This window comes from Pinus tabuliformis, chromosome 7 (genome assembly GCF_031772625.1).
Source record: "Pinus tabuliformis cultivar Carrire ecotype Pingquan chromosome 7, CPIR1, whole genome shotgun sequence".
Classification (NCBI taxonomy): Eukaryota; Viridiplantae; Streptophyta; class Pinopsida; order Pinales; family Pinaceae; genus Pinus; species Pinus tabuliformis.
This window is the reverse complement of record NC_142293.1, coordinates 728,708,228-728,722,315: the sequence shown is the minus strand read 5'-3', so window position 1 is coordinate 728,722,315 and position 14,088 is coordinate 728,708,228. Positions and strand designations below refer to the sequence as shown.

The following is a 14,088-nucleotide window of genomic DNA, read 5'->3' as shown; positions in this document are numbered from 1 at the left end:
CCCATAATTAGGCCTCATTGTTTGTCATCTCCCCTCCCCACTCTACATAGATCCATCTGGTGTTTCACTGGCTATCGCGGAAGATACCTCCGAATCTGGCATTACCTGGGTTCCCCTTCGATGCCCCGTCAAAGTTTAACTTCATAAAATTATCTCTGGGATATGCAAAATTGTCAGAGCTTTGAGCTCTCGTACTATTTCTGCCGATTTTTTTGGTATGCAACATTTCATATTTCAAATCTAGTTTCTTTAAAATTTGCTCCTCACTCTTATCTGCTTTCCAATCATCCGCATCCCATTTTTCCACCAGAATTGATTCTCTAGTTAAGTTCACTACTCTGTTCCATATTATTTCCGAATCTTTAGATTTGTCTTGGAAAACTCTGCGGTTCCTTTCTTTCCAAACCATCCAAATCACAAAACCCGCAATGAGATCCCAAGCCTTTCGGACTACTTTACATTGGAATTTTTCCTTCTGCCAATCATTTCATTTATGTCTCTCGTGGACCTCTCAAGCTTCTGGAATAGTTTTCCCGTTTCAATCCATAGCTTCCTGGTATATACACACTTGATTAAAAGGTGATCTTGTGTTTCAGCTTCACTATTGCACAGGTAACATTTTGAAGGCCCACTGAAACCTTTCTTTTGGAGTTTGTCCCGCATCAGGATCTTACCCTTAGCTACTAGCCATGCAAATAAGGTAATTTTCGGCCACCAATTGTTACCCCAGATGACCTTCCAATCTTGTTTTTCTTCGTTGGTCCCCTGTTGGTCTGCTAGATAGTATGCCTCCTTAACGGTGAAGGATCCTTTCATTGAATTCCCCCATCTGAGAATATCCCTACCCGTTCTAGCTTTTATTTTCTTGGAATCCACCTCTTCCATGAATGCTTCCTGTTGTTCTTGATCTATCTCGATATCCCATTCCTCTGGTCTTATCCATTTCCGCCAAATTCCATCCAATTCATCTTCTTTCCAGTAATCTTTGACATATCTACGGTTATCCCCTATTTTTTCCTGTATGTTTTGGATTTTTTGAATTCTTCTCATTTTCCCTCTTTGTTGCCATTTCTCGTCCCAGAATTTGGCTTCTCCTCCTCCTCGTATTTCCCAGAAAGCATTCTTTTCTACTATATCTCGGTTTTGTCGAGCTAGATCCCAGATTGCCGAGCCTTTCGGGGTTTCCTGCAACCGGTAAATACCCTCCGTAGTGTCTGACATATTGTACTTGTCTCTCCATAGTGCTTTCCACAGGTCATTTCCCCCTCTTAGCCATCGCCACCAAAGTTTTGCACCAAGCACCTTGTTGAGTTTATCAGGATCACGCAGACCCAAGCCTCCTTCCTCCTTTCGTTTCGTCAGGTGTTTCCATGATACTAAGGCCCACTTCTTCTGTTGAGTCAATCCTCCCCAAATGAATTTCCTCAGAATTTCTTTGATCTTGGTGCAGACTCCTTATGGTACAACCATAATCGATGGCGGATATATGGGGATTGCCTGCAACACTGATTTCACTAATACAATCCTTCCAGCAATATTTAATATAAAAATTGTGATTTTGACATGTCATCTCTAGCAAAAAATTATCAAAACGTGTAATTTTTTAGTTATATTTATGTTAAAAATGGTTATTTTTATGTCAATTGTTAAAATTTGTTGTTTTTTAGAGACAATTATTTCATGTGGATTGAAAAAATAATTAACGATGTATAAATATGAAGAATATCGAAAATTCAAAATACCAACCTTCTTCTTTAAATATGCAAAACAATAAAAACCCCACTACAAAAAAAAATTAAAATAAAAACAAGAAAATATGAAGAAGAAAACCACTTCAAAAATTATTAAATTTAGAAAATAATTATTTACATTTCATACATTAGAAAATTTAAAATCAAAAAATAGGTCTTTTTAAAAAAGGGCCTGATGCAAAATTACCACTTTTTTAAATCAGCATGAAAATCACTACCATTCTAAAACATAATGTACATAAAAAAATTTAAAGTGCAAAAAACTATGCTCTAAAAAAACATGTGTGTTCTGCGTCACCCCTTTTCAAAATCGGGTCGCTTTTTTGCTATCTCTATGAAATGGGTAATAGTATTAGTTCCCATTCAAAGTTTACATTGTTTCTTCAATTACCAATGATGATTGGAAATATTAATTATTGTTGAAATATTACAAATTGAAGAATTGAATCAACATAGATCAATGTGAAAAATAACATGGAATTAGAGCTAAGGTTAAGGACAAGCTCTATAGGAGACATGAATTGAAGCAATCATCTTTGGAAAGTTGAAAGAGCCCTTCTAATCAAGTCAAGATGTCTTCCTCTTTCTTCAAAGAAAATGAGAAGTTTGGTGACTTATCTAGCTTTGCTAATTGGAATATCAAGTTGGACATCATAGAAAGAAACAATGATGTTTTTAAATACATTAAAGGAAAGGTACTTGAGCCATCAGAGAATGCTCTCATTGCTTCCAAGAACAAGTACAAGAAAGGTGAGTTAAAAGAAAAGAAAATTCTAGATGGTTGTTTACAAGATAATTTACTTGCTTATGCTGGGAATTTGAAGATGTCGAAGGACATGTATGATAAGCTAGCTATCATGTATGAATTCAACGATTTGAATGAAATAATATCCTTGAAAGATCAACTCAAAGATATGAGGATGAATAAAGTAGAATTTTTGCAATCCTACAATATGAGGATATCACATCTTAAATATCAATTCCATAGAGTTAGGGAAACTGTGCCTAACAAGGAATCAGTGATTGTAACCCTTAGAAGTCTCTATATTATTTGGGAGAACTTCATTATTTCTATAAGAAACGACAAAATTTCCCCGTCATTTGATGAGATCATTGGAAATCTAACTTAAGAAGAATCAAGGATGATATCAAGAGGCGGGATACAAAAGCATGAATAAGGAGAGCCCACTACATTCATCACTCATAACAAGAAGAAGAAAGGAAAAGGAGGTCCATCAAATTCATTGAAGCATCCTCCTCGAAATTCAAAAAGAAGGAATGAAAGACAATCATCACACATTAAATGCTACACTTGTCATAAGAAGGGTCATTATGCTCAAGATTGTCTTGAGAAGAATAATTATTCACACTACAACACTAGAAGAAATACTAACATATTAAACGATTGAAGAAGTAGGGATGACTGAAGGAATGATCATAATGGAAGAGATGAAAGAAGAATAAGAGATTCTCCAAGTGATCATGAAGAAGATAATCATCCTCAAAAGAAGTTAATATATTCTAGGTATGAAAGTAATGTTTCTCATCAATTTGAATATATCCTTATTTCTTATCTTACTAGCTCCTCTCCTCCGGATTCATGGGATGGTTGGTTGATAGTGGATCCACTTATCATTTATATGGATATAAACAAGTTATCTATAATTTGGTAGAGATGGATTCAAATTTGAAAATTATTCTTTGAGACAACTCCACTCATCCCATTAAAGGTTTTGGGTCTGTCAAATTTGATTTGGATTGTGGAGAATCTATTTTACTCCATGATGTAATGTATGTGTTGGGGTTGAAGAATAATTTGGTATCAATATATGCTTTGGAAGACAAAGGGGATGAGAGTCTCCTTCATCAAGGGAAAGGTTCTTACTTGGCATGTTGGATCCTTTATGAGAGATGTATTCACATTGGCATTGAGATTTAAAGGACTCTATACAGTCACTGGTAGACCTCTTCTAGCATTGGTCCATGATATTGATAATCTAAGAAAAATGGCATAGAAGATTGGCCCGTCTTCATTATGAATAAATTTGTCTTCAGAATTCCTGATGTCCAATCCCATCATGATGGAGTATGTCCAGGTTGTGCCAATGGAAATAATACAAGGGAAGCATTCCCCTCTAGCAAGAATAAGATGAGCAACATCCTCTAACTCATTCATTCTGACATATGTGGACCGATACCCATACATTCCATTGATGGTCATCTCTACTTCATCACCTTCATTGATGCCTTCTCAAGAAGGACATGGATATATTATTTGAATCACAATAATGAAGCCTTTGAAATTTTCAAGGAGTTCAAATATTTGGATGGAAATCAAACAGGAAAGAAAAGTAAGATCTTCAGGTCCGAAAACAGTGGACAGTCCATTTCGAATGAGTTCATTTATGTCTTTTTGTTTTCGCAAGTTTGCATTGAAGAGAGTTTGGGCTAAGTATCACAGCCAATCTTCAGGAGATTTAGGGAAGAATAGTAGAATAATTTATCTGATCCATTTATTCATAGAAGATATAAAGAAAGAGATATTTTTCCCTATAATCCTAAACAAAATGGAGTGGCTAAAAGAAAGAATAGCATTTATTGGAGAAGCTGCTCATGCCATGCTCCATGATAAAAAGTTGTCGAAGTTCCTTTGGGAAGAAGCAACGAATTGTGTTGTATATGTTCAAAACAGGGTGCCTAATCAAGAATTGGAAAAAAAGACCCCCAAAGGAGTATTCACAAGTGTCAAGCCCGATGTTAGACATCTCTGTATCTTTGGCTACATTGTATATTTCCATGTGCTGAAGGACAAAAGAATTAAGTTGGAACCCATGAGAATAAAATATATGTTTGTTTGATATTGTGAAGATTCTAAAGCATTTAGAATATATATTATTGATCAAAGGAATGTTGAAATTAGCAAGGATGTAACGTTTGATGAAGATGCTTCCCTTAGGAAATTAAGGGACTTTCATCTGCCTCCTCCTATTGAGAAGAAGAATGACGATATGGATATTTTAGATGGTTTTTCCATGCCTAAATTCAAGAAAGAGATTGTTGATGATCCAATGGAGCCCATGGACCCCTTATATACTCCTCCATGTGATACTCCTCCGAATAATAGGCCACTTTGGCTTCATGGAACATTAAAGGATGACGAGAGACACGTTCCCATTAGAAGAACATTTCGATAAAGCAAGAAGCCATGCAAGTACTAGGGATATGTTGCAACTATGAGCACTCTAATTAAAGATGAACTTGCTACCTTTGAAAAATCTGTGAAAGAATAAGTTTGGAAGGAATCTATGGCTAAAGAATATGATTAAATTATGAAGAATGACATATGGGATCTTGTGCCGAGACCAAAGGGGAAATTTGTGGTTACTTCAAAATGACTATTCAAGATCATGTTGTGTGTGGAGCATGATTGTTCAGAGGTCTTTGTTTCAGCCGGATGTATACCCCAGGAATATTGTACACCCCTCCATGCAGGGGGGTGTGGGGGGGACTTGTCCCCCCCGCAGGGGTCCGGGGGGCCAATCCCCCTGGCTGGGGGGTCCGGGGGCCAACGATCCCCCGGTAGGGGCTCGGGGGTAGCTCCCTCGAAGCCAAAAATAGATGTAAAATTTCCTTGTAAAAGTATAGTAATTTCTAGTCAATTTGGGCCGTTCATTAGGTGGATGATCTGATGGTAGAACTTATGTTTAGTTTAGGGTTTTTTTCCCAAGAAGGAAACCCCCTCTCTTTGTATGAGGGCATTGTATTTGAGGCTGTAAAAATACATGTGTATTCTCTGAGCGAGAAACTGAGAGGTGAGACTGTGAGAGAAAACAGAGGATATTATAGCGGATCTATTGTAGGTTGTGTCTCTTCATTTTGTTAGATAATAGAAAGGAAGGACTCGCTGTTCGGGGTGGACGTAGCCCAAACTGGGTGAACCATGTATATCTGTGTCTCTCTTGTCTTATGCGTTTTTGTGTTTATATTTATGCAATATTTTATGTGTTCCATTGCTCCGTAATATATAATTTTAATTTTCTAATAGATCAAACATGGATTCGATGGATGCATTGATAAATATAAGACATATTTCATGGTTTGAGGATTCTCCCAGAAAGAGGGAGAAGATTCGATATACAACCATTTGTTAGATCATTTCTTTTGCTACAAGTAAAGGATGGGTCCTTCATCAGATGGACATGAAGATAACATTCCTTCATGGCATCTTATAGGAAGAAGTTTACGTTGAGCAACCACAAGGATTTGAAGTAGAGGATCGAAAGACACATGTTTGTAGGTTGAATAACGAATTGTATGGTTTGAAGCAATCCCCCATAGGATGGTACACCCACATAAATAGTTACTTGGTGAAGCTAGGATTCATAGTAAGAAACGTCAATCCTAACCTCTACTTCAAGGTATTCCAAGGTATGCCATGGATTTTGGTTTTATATGTAGACGATCTATTATTGAAAGGTCGTGAGCCCCCAATGATAGAGTGTAAGAGGGATTTAAAATTTGAATTTGAGATGAATGACCTTGGACTCATGCACTATTTTCTAGTCCTCGAGGTGTGGCAAAGGTGTGGTGAGATTTTCCTTTCACAAGGAAAATATTTTGTGAAACTGTTGGAGATATTTGGAATGAAAAAATGTAACTCCCTACCCACACCGAAGGAAAAGAATTTCAAGAAGCTATGTGGAGCAGTTGTAGGACATGATTTGGTGAATCCATCCAAATACAAACATTTGATTGGGGATCTAATGTTCCTAGTGAACACTTATCTAGACATATTCCATGCAATGAACACAATGATTCAATTCATGACTAGGCTTTTCCATGCACTTCAGGTTACTACCAAACACATTTTGAGATATTTGCATGGGATGGTCATCCTTGGTTTGAGAAATTCTGCTGGAGATGTTTGAATTCATGGATATACTGATGCTCACTAGGCATGAAACATTGTTGACAGGAAAATTACTTCTGAATGTTGTTTTGGCCTTGGATATTCCATGATATATTGGATGAGTAGGAAGAAAATTTCCATAGCATTTAGTATCCCTGAGGTAGAGTAAATTACGGATAGCATGGCTAGTTACGAAGAAGTTTGGTTGAGGAAGCTATTTGGAGAGATATTTGAGTAGGTCCTAGATACTATATTGATATATTACGAAAAAAAGTGTGGGATATGATTGGAAGAGAATCCTACATTTCATGACAATTCCAAGCACATAGAGATCTGATATCTACATTTTATACATGGTGTAGAGAGGAGTCGTTAGACTCGTTCATATAATGATAAATGAGAAAATTTCATACATTCCCACCAAGGCTTTGGTGAAAGGGAAGTGTTAGCACTCTGTAATTTTCTGAGGTTGCAAAAGAAAATCACAAAGGTAACCACAAACCAACTTTAGAAGCTGGGATCTAGCCCTGCTAGCTTCAGAGAGGGCTCTCTTTGTAAGATTTAACTTTTTTGGATTGAATATTAGACTAGTTATGAAGTTTGGAGTTTGATTGGTATTTTAATGGTTGGTTGATAACTAGATTACCATTAGGCTATGGAGTTTGTTACATAAAATACAGATTTACAACAGTGTCTACAGATAGATCTCACAATGTAGGGTAGCCAAACCAAATGGATTCTTTAATTTTATGAGATGGGGAAGGATGAAAAAATTAAGAATTACTTTAAATATAGAGCATTGTTACTTGAATTCTATATTTAAAGATCATAAGAAAACAATGAAATTATTCGTCGCTAGGGGCAGAGTCTAGATTTAAACAAATTCTGCCCTTTACTTATCTATTGAATAATTCATATTTGAAAACAAATATGTTGTATAAACAGGGAAATATAAACATATAGAATAATGGAGCCACTTCACCAATAACTTCACACAATAATCCTATGAAAGAGATTTCTGTATTACTGATAAATCCGTTGATTTTTCAGCAATGTACACTAGTGTTGTTCAGTATAAAAACCAACACTTGATGCTTCTGAAGATGAAGTATTTATAAATTAATTTACAAAATATCCTAAGATCTTCTGCTAAACAAATATCAAATCCCACAAAGGAATTGATTTACAAAATATTTTCTAATAATATTTGGAAAAATATGAATAAAAATTATTGCAAACAATATCTACCAAAAACATGTAGATATTTCCCAAAATATAATTAAGTAATAGGAAGTCTATACTATTTTGGATCTTCTGTTCAGACTTTAAAGTGAATTTTTGCTGATTGTGGCTATTTCTAAAAAAATCCCGTATAATAAACTAAAGGTAAGATAATATCTCTAATTTGCTTGCTAGAAACGCTAAACTACCTGCCAAGTATTGTGCATTCCTATCTGGAATTGGTTTATTGACTGCTGGAAATCTATTGTTTTTGGGCATTCTGGTGGTGACTGGGCCTTTGAATGAGCAATGTTGTTTGTCTTGTTGGTAGATGTTTGTGTTGTCCCTCTTTCTACTGCATTCTATTTGATGACTGTGGTGTTGAATATATGCAGCATGTTGTTGATGTCCTTCTGGAGATCTGATGACTGATTGTGCATTGTCTTATCCATCATCTTTTAAATACTTTGTTTTGTCACAAAATATTTGGATTTAAATAATATATTTAAATTAATATTTCCAAGTATTTTAATGAGATTCATAATTCATAATTCAAGTTATTTATTATAATGAATTATAAATCCATCATGTTTTCGAATCCATATACTATTTCAAAAATCCATGGTTTTTTTTCTAAATCTATGTATTGTTTCTCTTCCCATGGATATTGAAACCCATGTGTTGTTTTTAAAAACCATGTCATGTTTCTCCTTTTACCTTCCCCTGTAAGTTTCCTTTTACTCCTGTAAATCTTTGGATGGATTTTCAAAACCATGTGTTGCTTTTTTAAATCCATGGCTAGTAAAACATTTCTATTCTGACTTTTATCCCCATAAAAACAAAAATATCTTGCTTCTTTGTAAAAACTCATTTTTACTTGTCACTAGGCTCCCTACTTTTTCTCACCTATGCATTACTTTCATGAATATTTTCATGCACCCATAAATTTCTAATATCTTGCTTCTGTGTAAAAACTCATTTTTACTTGTTACTAGGCTCCCTATTTTTTCTCACCTGTGCGTTACTTTCATGAACATTTTCATGCACCCATGAATTTCTTTTTCATGTAGCTACAAATTTATTTGAGTCCTTTTCTTATTATTTCATTTCACCCACTTAGCTTCCATCCCTGATTGCAAAATTTCCCTTTTATTATCTCTCATGAATTTATTTTCCTGTCAACCTCCATCCACACAACATTGGTTTTGTAATCGCATGAGATTCCATTCCCCGCCATATTTATAAAAGTCAAATCAATAGAGATGGATTTCGGAGGGGGGTGGGAAGTAATCACCTATGCATTACTTTCATGAACATTTTCATGCACCCATGAATTTCTTTTTCATGTAGCTGTAAATTCGTTTTAGTCATTTTATTGTCATTTCATTTCACCCACTTAGCCTTCCATCCCTGATTGCAAAATTTCCCTTTTATTATCTCTCATGAATTTATTTTCCCATGAATTTCTTTTTCCTATAACTGTAAAATTATTTTACTCCTTTGCTTATCATTTCATTTCACCCACTTAGCCATTTCACCCACTTAGCCTCCCATCCCTGAATTTCCTCTAAAATCTGATTTCTATATTTCAGCTTCCCATCCACAAAACATTGGTTTCGCCTGATCTATCTCATTCAACCTCCATCCACACAACATTGGTTTTGTAATGGCATGCAATTCCATTCCCGCCATATTTATAGAAGTCAAATCAATACAGTTAATGGATTTCAGGGGGGTGGGAAGTAATAGGTTTAGGGGTAGGGGGTCCAAAATCACGTGAGGGTGACAGCTGTAAAGGCCAGTAAAAGTGAAAACCACTTTTCGGACCCCCCTTTGGTTAAATGCCAGAGGGGATGGGGTCTAAAAAATATTCATAACCATGGTTTATAATATGCATACATCTCGATGCCTTTAACATTTGGGGAATTAATTCATGAGTGTGGGGTGGGCCATAGGTTTTGACTTTTGGATTTTGGGTGGCGTATAATGAATAAATCAATTTTTCATGTTTTTTTAGAGTTTTGATTATTCATTTATTTTTTGAATTTGTTTTAATACTTCAAAATAAATTATTTCTCACTTATGCCTTCTTATTTGATTTCTGGTGAAGACTTCAACTTGCTCTTGCCTTTGATCTAGGAATTGGATTTGAGTGCATGACATACTCTTGGACTTCAACTTGCTCTTGCCTTTGATCTAGGAATTGGATTTGAGTGCATGATATACCGTTGGAAAGCTACTTCTGAGCTCTTTTTGATGAAAATACTTGCAGTCTGATCTGATCCAAACATTTATATGCAAAAATATCCCTAAATCTTAGTACTTGGTGTCGCTTTGGAAATAATTTGCAGAAGGAAACATTATTTACAACATCTAAAACATAATAATGATCAACAATAATCAAACTATCCTATAAAAAATTATAGGACCCTAACAATGGCTCCAACTGGGGAGGAAACTCTCCTTGTGAGGTGTTATTGTTGAGATAATTTATTAACACAAATTAACAAAAGTATTCATTATCAATTCAAGTTTGTAAAACTTGGAGGCAAGTCCACAGTGTATGGATATCATGTATAACCAAGCTTAGAAGATAAATTTTGAAGAACTAAAGAAGTACATATTACAAATATAAGCTGATATTAACAATTTCTAACTCACTTTTGCAATGTATGAAAGAAGAAGTGGCTCTTAACTTAAGAGATCCATTTGTGTCCTTCTCTCTCAATTATCACTTAATGAATAGAAATTAGAAATCACGAATTAAAAATAGCTTAAGATGCATAAATAAACAGTGAAGGAGACTCTTAACTTAAGAGATCTTTGGGAATTTTTCATCACAATTCATTCATCATTATGCTATCATTGGAAAACTGAAAGTACATAAAAAAACTTCTTGCATGTAACAAAGATGAATTCTAGTTTTGATCTATCAATTCAATAGAAGGAGAATTCAACTTGAACACTTTGTTGTCCCTTCTTAATAAAATGATAAACAAACTAAGATTCAATAATATAAATCATCACACATCAATTCATAAGCAAATTTAAAACAAAGCAAGTAAACATATTCTAAAGTAACCAGTTCATGAAAATTAAGCTAATCTAACAATGAAGTGTACTTAGCTTGGAGTGGGGGCCCTCCACCCTTGCCTTGCACACTTGAGGTTGCTATCAAATGCTGAAACTTCAGTCACTCATCCACATCAATGAACAACAAAATGAAAGTGGAACACGTTCTTCAAATTAATCTCCAAAATCCAAATGTTTCAGCATAAAGTCATACAAAAATTACATAACATAGGCCTTCAAAGTCTTGGCTTAAATAGAAGATTATGAAACAAACTGATCTAAGGTCTCTCTACCAATAATATCTATTCATATCCATCTATCTAAGTCAAATCCATCAAAACTATCACTAGAAATATTGACAATCCCATGAAATCATAAAACTTCCCTATTCCCTAGGGATTTTCTAGGTGACTAGTCATGTTTGACCAGCCTTAACCGGGCCTAATAAAACTTGTTTTGACCGAACAAAGTGGAATTAGTTCAGTACTAGATCCCAAGCTTTCCATTAATGCATCCAGTTTGAGCCCAAGTGTCCTGCAAATATGTCATCCACATAGCTATTATGAGAATTTTTTATTCTGTCCAAAATTGCACTTGAAACTTAGTTTTCATAAAAGCTTCTAGAAATTGCAAAATTAAAGTTAAATACCCGAATATGCATAAAATACATCAAAATGATATGGATGTGATGGAAAATGGATGGAAAATATAAGGATTAAGTAAGTTTCCTTAAGCAAAAATAGACCAAAACTAAGGGCCAACATCTCCCCCTTGGTGATCTTCAAGCATGTCCTCATGCTTGCTGTTTCCTTTTGGATCTTCTTACCCCTATTGTGCATGCAGTTCCAGACCTTGATGCCTCTTGCTATGCTGCCTATAACAAATAGTCCATCCCTGTGTTATGTTCTTCTCTATACAAAGTAGCCTTAACCTTCTGTTTTTCATATTTATTTTTCCACATGTTCTTTTCCTGAAGCCACTTGAATGCCTGCTAGCAAATTAGATCATTCTTTCTCTTTAATTTTTCTATTTCTTCAGTTAATTTTTCATTTTCCTTAACCAATTTTTCATTATTCTTCTTATTTGTCTTGCTTTCCCTTTTCAAGTTCTTTTCTAGAATCTTATTTATTTCTATTTGATCTGTTAATTCTCTAATTTTGCTCAAGTGTAATTCTCTTTCAAGTTCCTGTGCGTTTTTCACAAATGATGTTGCTGCCACATCATCAAAATAGGAATCTTTCTCTATAGCTTCTTTCTCAATAATATCCTCTGCCTATTTCATTGTTGAACATGTCTCCACAATTTGCACTTCCTGGTTCAAAAACTCTCTCCAATTCATCCCCTGGGTTTTTACTTGATATTCTACCAAAATTTTTATCAATCCCTGATGATAAACTTGTGCTTCTTTTGGTTTGTTTTCATTTTTTACTGCTTCTACCATCTTAATGAGACTTTGAAAGAAGAAATATGGTAAGTTTATCTTGACCTCTCCTTTGATGTGTTGAAGGAGTCTAATATGATACAAATATGCCACACTATATCCCCTATCACAAGTAAAATGTTTTTGGATGATCAAGACTAATTCTCTGCATGGCTCATTGAACCACTCCCTAGGTATACCTTTAGCTCTGTGAAAGGTTCCCTTTCTGTTTTTCTCCCAGAAGAAAGTCCACACTTTCTCCTTGGAATGTAGACCTTTGTGATAATTTCCCCTATCATTGGAAGGTCTAATGCTTGGGAAATATATTCTTGAGTAATCAAAATGGTTAGGTTTCCTGCTCTTGTTTGCTCATGAGTATAATTATTCACAAATTCCCTTGTTATACCCTCACTATGGCCATTAAATCTTTGTAGGAATCCTATGAGCCCTGCCTGATACATTTTTTCTACTGTTTCCTTCATCCAGTTCTCCATTTGAAATTTCGGCTCTATCCTTGTAGTCATATTTTATGTGAACCAGTGAATATATCCTTCTACTATCATTAACTTCATTTTTCTTAATAATGACAAATAACAAACATTTATGCATAAAAATCCTTTCTGGTTCAGTTTATAGGAGGCTTACCTTTCCCTTGATGAAGAGTCAACCAGTCTATTTTAATCCCCTCTCTCTCTCTGCAGTAATATTGTCCTTGTTTGTCAACACTCTGCTCTGTTCATGCAAACCAAATATCCATCTTTATACACACCTCTGTAAGAAAGAAATTGAACTCTGCCTTGGAATATATATATATATATATATATATATATATATATAACAAAATCATATCTTAACTTCTCCCTTCGATTTTCGTTTTTCTTAACATATTCTTTTGACATCAAATTAGAGTCTCTTCTTCATTCATTGATTGTTGAATTGAGGCCATTGTGTATACATTTTACTTTACTTTTTATAAAATCAACATACAACCAATATACAACACTTCACCAATAAACAACCAATATACAACACTTCACTGCTGATAATCAATGAATTTGTTTCACACATTCAACTATAAACCCTATACTATGTTTTCATTGATCAATTCCTTTATGCAATCAAACTGAAACTCATTCTTCTGTCACACTGCCTGATCATAAAAACACATGTTTATGTAATTGAAAACACAGGTGTAGTTTTAAGCTCGACGAACTATGTGTTTTTCAGAAACTACACGTTTTCAAACTACACTTAAACTTCTTGTTTCATTATTCAACATGCAATCAAACTTCAATAAGACACTCTGTTTCAGAATTTCATGGAAAATCTGATCTGTCAGCCAAGATTTGTTTTGATTTTTTTCTATCCTACATTAAAAAATCATATGTTAACCTGAAGCTATGTCACAGTTCATTACTTGTGCAATCAAGCCCACTGTCTGTGCATTTAAACTCACTATGTAAACACTTCACTTTATTAGCAAACTTGGCGATTTCATGGAAGATCGAAATCGATTTACCTAACTGTTGTTGAAGTGTGTGATCTCCTTGATTCATGGCCCAATTAGCTGCGTTTCATATCATTTCTCACTATTAAATACCCCTGTTTGTTGACTGGTGGCACAAACAAAAATTAAATAAATGACAGACAGTTCATTATCTCAGCGAAAAATCTCGATATTTCCTCTAAAATCTCCATCGCATTAAGGAAATGAA

At 34.8% G+C, this 14,088-nt stretch overlaps 1 protein-coding gene across 1 annotated transcript; it reads right to left on the bottom strand.

The window, feature by feature from the left end:
• Window positions 1–450: 450 nt before the first annotated feature.
• Window positions 451–1,221, bottom strand: LOC149249610 (uncharacterized). The gene has a single exon (XM_089453423.1). It carries the CDS (start codon window positions 1,219–1,221, stop codon window positions 451–453), a length of 771 nt encoding a protein of 256 aa, XP_089309549.1.
• Between the last annotated feature and the right edge of the window lie 12,867 nt (window positions 1,222–14,088).